At 61.1% G+C, this 7,027-nt stretch overlaps 1 protein-coding gene across 1 annotated transcript in view; it reads right to left on the bottom strand.

Annotated features, from left to right (window-relative positions):
- The window catches only part of RTN4RL1 (reticulon 4 receptor like 1), a 6,924-nt gene extending 2,177 nt beyond the window's left edge, over positions 1–4,747 (bottom strand). The window contains exons 1-2 of the mRNA XM_085309323.1: positions 4,175–4,747; positions 8–1,323 (exon numbers count right to left, since the gene is read on the bottom strand). Coding sequence (XP_085165449.1) covers positions 8–1,323; positions 4,175–4,747 — 1,889 coding nt within the window. The remainder of the gene's footprint in view (positions 1–7; positions 1,324–4,174) is intronic.
- Between the last annotated feature and the right edge of the window lie 2,280 nt (positions 4,748–7,027).

Consider the following 7,027-nt stretch of genomic DNA (forward strand, 5'->3'; position numbering starts at 1 on the left):
GCCGAACTTGTGCTGGTAATCGGGCGCGCGGTCCGGGAGCTCGGGCGCGCTCTTCCGCGGCCCCGGCGAGCCCGGCCCGGCGCCGCGGTGGCGGCCCCGGTGGCTCGTGCAGTTCTTGCCGGGCTTGCGGGAGCCGGCGGCGGCGGGCTGGCTGCCGTGCAAGCCGTTCTCGGCCCCGCTCTCCTCGCCCTTCTCCTTGGAGGGGTGGTGCGGGTGGCGGTGGGTCTTGGAGGCTCCTCGGTCCGCTGTGGAGAACGTGTGGGTCTTAATCTGGTGGAGGGACTCGGCGCCCGAGCAGTTCCTAAAGTCCTCGGCTCTCAGCGCCTTGAGGTCCTGGCCGCGCAGGCGCTCGGGCGCCTCGCACACCACGCTGGAGCTCGAGCCCCGGAACCGGCGCAGCCACTCCCAGAGCGAGCGGGCTTGGCAGTCGCAGCCCCACGGGTTCCCGTTCAGCCGCAGGAACTCCAGGGCCCCCAGCGGCGCCAGGCAGTCCCCCGGCAGCTCCGAGAGGCTGTTGTTGAAGAGGAAGAGGGTGGTCAGTCGCCGGAGGTCGTGGAAAGCCCGCCTGTGAACCCACTGCAGCTGGTTCTGGTGCATGAGCAGCCGGTCCAGGTTTATTAGCCCCCTGAACGTGTTCTGGTGGAGGCTCCAGAGCTTGTTTCCGTGGAGAAAAAGATGGCTGAGGTTAACCAAGTCAACAAAAATATCGTCCTGAAGGAACTCGATGTGGTTGTCTTGCAGGTAAAGGTACTGCAGGTTGTGGAGGCCACCGAAAATCCCGCTGGGCAGGGAGCTCAGCCCGCACTTGTACAGGTACAAGGCGTGGAGTTTCACCAGCCCTTGGAAGGTGTCCGCCGCCAAAGCCCTTAAGTAGCGGTTGTCCCCCAAATCCAGCTCCTCGAGGTTTACGAACCCCTCAAAGGTGTTGGGGTCGATGAAGGTGATGTTGTTGGAGTAGATCCAGAGGGTGACCATGGAGGGGCTGAAGTGGCCCCGCAGCAGCAAGGTGATCTGGTTGTTCTGGAGGAAGATCCTCTCGCTGTCCTCGGGGATGCCCTCGGGAATGGTGACGAAGTTGTGGGCCTGGCAGCTGACGGTCATGGGGGACGGGTAGCACACGCAGTCGCTGGGGCAGCCCCCGGCCACCTGGACCTTCAGCCCCAGCAGCACGAGGAGCAGCTCCGCGAAACCCCCTGTCCGGAGAGAGGCGAGAGCGGGGTCAGGCCGGGTTAAGGCGCCGCGCGGCTCGCTCAGACCCCGACCCTCGCCGCCGCGGTCGCCAGGCCGGGGATCCCCGGGGAAAAACACGCGCGGCGGCTGTTCCTGCAAACACCAAAYCCCCGGGGCCCGAATCGACAAACCCCCTGCGAGCTACCCGGCAGATTGCACGTCGCTCCCGGGCGTTTCCCGGCCCCAAGCCGCCGAGCTAGCGGCATCGCCGAAACCAGGGTAGAAAACGGCGCCGAAACCGGGCGGCAGCGTTTAACCTCTCCGCGGGCACCGCTCCAGCCGCGCAGGTCGGAGGGAACCGAGCCCCGTCGGTCCCCTGACGAGCGGGCGCTTACGAGCCTCAGGTTCCCGGGGAAAAGCAGCGAGTCCCGCCGCAGCGTTGCTCCGGCTGCAGCTCGCGTCTCTCCGGGAGTAAGGCAGAAGGAAGAAAAGCCGGGACTGTCTGTCCGCCCACGTACTGCAACTCGGAGGAGAATTCGGAAACGGAGCAAGGTTGAGCGCTTACGGAGAAAACATACACGTGGGCAGGACTGGAGAAGAGGAAMCGTGCTGGGAAGAGGGAACGGGTGGATGCGCCCGGGGCCCGCGGTCCTGCCGAGGACGCTTCCCCTCCGAGCCCGTGAACCCTGCTGGCTGCCTCACGAGAAGCGGGGACGGTCGGGATTTTTAGATCCGGATGCGAGACCTCCCTCTAGAAACCAGCAGGTCCCGCTCGCGGCGCCTCTGCAACCCCGCCGTGAGCCCGGCCCCGCTCGCGGTGTCCTTCCGCATCCCCTTGCTTGCGACGGAGGTCGCGGTGATTGGGATGAATTCGCTGGACTGTCCAAACCATTTCCCATGCAGCCTCTCTCTAATTGGGCATTAATTAGGCATTAGTTAATGAACGCTTGAAATAATTTATCTTTGGATGTGTCCGGTCTGCAGTCTTACTTTTAACAGCGTTATCCTCATTATTAGATTAACATCATTATAAATGTTCTTCATTACCTGCTTGTTTCCATTGTATTAGCCCTATTATTGAGAGTGAAAATCACTCCCCCGAATGCATTATTGATGAGTAAGGACTTTCTATATGTAGCACGGGATTAATTGTTATATGGCATAATGCATTTAGCGTTAAGCCTCAATTTGTGCAAGAGCTGAAACGGCCRGGAGACTGCAGACACCTGGAGACAGCATCCTTGTCCAGACACAGCAAATCTTCCCCTTCGGCCTCTTCCAGACCGTGTTCCTCCCCGCGCCGGTGCCAGCGCAGGAAGGCAGAGAAAAAGCTGGTTTTTCCAGCCAGCATCACGGGGCCGGCTAGAACAGCCGGGACCGCACCGCGCGCCTCGCCTTCGACCCACGTCTTCTCCTCTCCGCCCGGACGAGCTCCGCGGGTCGCGGCCCGTGCGACGCTGCGGCCGGATCCCGTGGCCGGGAGCGAGGAGCTCGCTGCTCTCCCGCGTCTCCCCCAAACCGCCGCCGCGTGGGGCGAGCCGGGCTCGCGCCGCGCCGCTCCTGCTCGGGCTGCTGGATTGATAAGCTCTTCAGAGCAAAGCCCTCATCTTCTGGTTGTTGATTTATGTGTTTTTACTGCCATAAAACACTATGTATAGCCACTACATAATATAAATAATAACACTTAACCGGAGCAAGCTACGAGTGAGGCTGAAGCATCCAGCTTCTGCTCGCAGTCGGTATTTTCCAAGAGGCAGGAGCTTACTCATCCCTCGCGCTCTTCCGAGGCCGCRTTCACACCCGGTGTAACGCTGCCAGCTCCGGAGTTTCCTGCCCCATTCGCACCCTGCATCTAGCAAGCGACGCCTCCCGACCCAACCCCGAGCAAACTGGGGCGCGGAGACGCGGCTGCGCCCCGCAGCGCGGGGAAAACGCGCTCGGAAACTCGGGAGCAAGCTCAGGCCGGGCTGCTCGCGCCGGAGAAACCGCTGGCTGCGGAGAAGCAGCCTCAAATGTTCGCAGTTGCATATGCCCGCGGAAGGATGATAAAAGGCAAAGCCACAGCAGAGACAGCAACTGGGCGCCAGCCAAGAGCAGAAACTCCAGATCTGGGACGTTTTGACAAAGCAGTGTCAGACCTGTGGTTAGTAGCTGCGTATATATTTTATATATATATATATTTTTTTTTTTTTTTGCAACACCGAGGATAAAATAAACAAGCCTGTCCTGACCGTCACAAAGCCTGTGTGCCCCAGCGAGCGGCAGCTCGCTCTCAGCCTCTGCGCAGAGCCCTGCCGGAGCCGGCGCCGGCGCCAGAGCCGGCAGCATCCCGGCTGCGCCCGCTCCCTGCGGCAGCCCSCCGGCAGGCCTGGTTTGGCTCAGCTTGCCCTGCGAGCCGCCTTTCAGCCCGAGCCCGGCAACCCCCCATCCACCTTCATCATATATACATATATATATATATATTTTTTTGTTTTGTTTTGCAAACGGCATCATAAATAACTGACAGCTCCCAGCTGTTGGGAGTTACGGTTTCCGACGGAGTGACAGCTGCTCCCAATCCCCCAGTCGTCACCCCGGCAGTTCTGGAACATTTCAGCGACATAAAAATCATTGGAGATAATTTCGGTTTTGCATAATTTGGTTAGGCAAGCTGTGATTTAATGGCAATTATGACCTCCGAGGCAGAAACTGAGCGCGGAGGCTCGGGGCTTCTTTAGTTGGGGGTGTCGGGGCTCTTCCAGGGAGAAGGTACCACGAGGAACAGATCCTCCACCAGCAGCTGGAAGTCGTGTCCCTTTGCCAGCAGGTGGAAGGGAGGAGGAAGGAGGATACAAGGAAATTCAGYGTATTGCTAGTGAAGAAAGACTTTGGGAAGAAGCTGGTGCCAAAAGATGCACGAGAAAAACGTTTTAAAGAGAAGCTAGGAAGAGGCTTGACGGGGGGAAGCGCTGTAGCCCCTGCGAGCTTCCCGAGCCCTCGTGCAACACCCGTAGCTGGCACAGACCTCCTCCTCCTCCTCCTCCTCCTCGCCCCGGCCCTGCTTCGACAGCCCCGATAAGGGCTGAAAGACAAATCCTCCTCGCGAGGGGAGACACCGGGCACGGCCAGGCCGCTTGCGGGCGCCGCTGGTGGGTCGGAGCCGCTGCCGCCACGCTCCATCTCGGGGGTTTCTCGTGCTCGGAGCCACGTTGCCTCCGTCCCGGGCGCTCCCCGAGCCCCAACTTTGCATTTTCCCCTGTGCCGGCTGGGTAGCAATTAGCAGGCATTGCGTGTTTATCGATTCTTCTGGCAGGCGGCTTCCGGGGGAGAGCAGGGYGGCCCACCAGCAGCAGTGGTGGCTTTTGGCCGGAGCCGAGCAGGTCCAGCTTTCTCCAGCCCAGTCATTGCCTGCATTTTGCCGGGAGATGAAGCTCAGGACAGAGACGTAGGGTCTGCAAAACCCCCGTTCCACCCCAAAATTGGGTCCTGCGGCGAGTCGCGGGTTCATTCTACGTTTGCTGACCCCATAGCTGGAGCTGTTCGCCTTCCCCCCAAAGTCACGGCCAAGGTCACCTGGAAGTTTCTGGAGCTCGGTCATTAACTCCGATTGCAGTCGGAAACCAGACCATAAATTTCTTAGTGTAATAACGCAAAAATCAATAGCTCTGCTTGAAACAATAGCTTTGTCTTCCATTTCAGCCAGGTCCGATGTCTCCCCGCGGGCCGCGTCCCTCCGAGCCACCCCGGCGGAGCGGAGCGCGGGGCGCCGCCGCCGCCCCTCCGTCCCCCCGGCTCRAACCAGCCAATTTATTCCTCTCCCGCAGTCAAACCTGAGGATGATTTAAAAAAGMAAAAAGAAAGGACGCCGAGAAGGGAGCCTTTTACGCTCCGTCTCTTCAACAGCCTGTCCGGCGCTGGGTCCCTTAGGCTTTCCGTGCCTGCAGAAAGGCTTTTAACGGCGAGGGATGCCCGAGCCTGCACCTGCTGGCGCGGACCCGTGGGAAAATTTAAAAAAAAAAGGGAAATCTGCTCTTTTCCAGGCCTGGCTTTGTGGGCGCAGGAGGCCTGGCTCCGCTCGCCTGCGGGTTTTCCAGGGTTTGCACTAGCACCGGCTCCAAGTGTACGTTGAGAGGCAGGGTTGTCTTGCGCGTGTTGGTGGAGGTGTGATCCTCAAAAACAAATTAGCACCGATTCCCTTCTATATAGAGCGCAGCCATCAGGGAATCGCTCCTGAATTCACAGCGAAGGMAAGCAATAAGGCTTCCAGCACGCTAATCCTCTCCGCGAGCAGCCCCTGAACTCACTCCCCCTGCTGCAGGCACCACTGGAAATTACAATTGTATTGAAAAATAATAAATAAATAGCAAAGTTGGCAGGGTAGGTACTGGTCCAAAGGATTCGTACCCTAACGTGGAAGTCCCTGTTTAATTAGCACTCCTCTCTCTCGGCGCCTGCGTCTCCCCCGCTCTCTGTTCTTGCTAAAGTAAATAGGAAAAAAAAATAAAAATAAAATAAGGCCAATGGTGGAAGTGGCTGTGGGACTGGAAACGCCGATATGGAAACTTGTTTCATTTAAATGCTTGTTTCAGGCCTAATATATGCAGGAAACAGAGGGAATATAGAGTGTTTTCCCCACGCAAYCCGCTCTACTTAACCCCAGTTTGGAATAAGCCTTTTGCTGTACCGATACCCTTGGCGTACGGGGGGGGAAGCGGCTCCGGCTCCCGCCCAGAGCCGGTCGTGACCGTCCCAGCGCTGCCTCCGGGCCCGGGGCAGGCGGAAAACCGGCGTTTTGGGGAAAACCATTCAGATGGGCGGCCGGACCTGCACGGGGGGGCGAAGTGGGGCGGGGGGGGGGGCAAGACCTCCCTCTCCCTGCTGCGCCGGAGCTTCCTGCGCGTCGGCCCCTCGTTTCCAAAAGCCGCGTGGAGCTTCCCGAAGCGCCGCCGCCTCGGAGGCGAAGGGCACGGCGGGAACGGGAATCCCGCGGGAAAAGCGCCGRCGGCCGAGCCGGGAATGGGGAACGAGGGAATCGGCAGAGGCCACGGAGCTCCTTGGGTCCTCGGGAAGGCGGGAATAACCGCAGTCGCGCCGGAGGGGAGCGGAGCCGCGGAGGACGAGGGGAGGCGGCGATCGCCCCCGGAGCGGCCGGCGGCCCGAGGCGGGGTGAGGGGCACGGCCCTTACGCGACGTCTCGCGGGGACGGGAGGCCGCTGCCGCCGGACAGCCCGCTCCCTTTCATCCCTTCGCAGCCTCTCCGTGTTTCGGATTTGCTGGATGTCCTTGCGTTCGGCAGATGAGAGGGCGACCGGGAGCCCGCYGCGCTCCTCCTCTGCCGATCCGCCGCGCGTAACGCCGCCTGCAGCGGCGGGGAAGGAGACTGACGGGCGGGCATCAAAGCCGCCGGCTCCGGCACATTTTCTTCCCGCAAAAACTAAAGGGATCGCGTCACCCGGAGCCCGGCGGGCTGCGAGCCCGGCCTCGAGCCTCGTGCTGGGCAGCGGACCCTTTCCCCGGGTGAGCGGCGCCGGCGGGGACGGGGCGGGCTCGCCGGGGCCGAACGGTGCCGTGGGCTGAGCCGCGCAGCCGGCGCAGGACTCCTCGGGTGCCCCGCGAGCGCCCTGGCTAACAGGCTCCGGGACGGGCGGCGAGCAAGCCTCCTGCTGCCGGCCCCTGCGCCTCTGCGCACGAAGGCCGAGCAATTACGGCACGGGGGCTGCAAGGTCTCCGGAGGATAATTTCGATTAATTACAGCCCAGGCGGGATACGGGAGCACCAGGAGAGGGAGAGTGGCTGCCGTCGGGGATCGTTTCAGGGCCCCGGGAAGGGAAACGGAGCCGGCGGCTCGGCTGAAAGCGGCGGCGGCGGAGCGGGGCGG

This window comes from Rhea americana, unplaced genomic scaffold (assembly GCF_003343005.1).
Source record: "Rhea americana isolate MKP2758 unplaced genomic scaffold, rheAme1 scaffold_295, whole genome shotgun sequence".
NCBI classification, from domain to species: Eukaryota; Metazoa; Chordata; class Aves; order Rheiformes; family Rheidae; genus Rhea; species Rhea americana.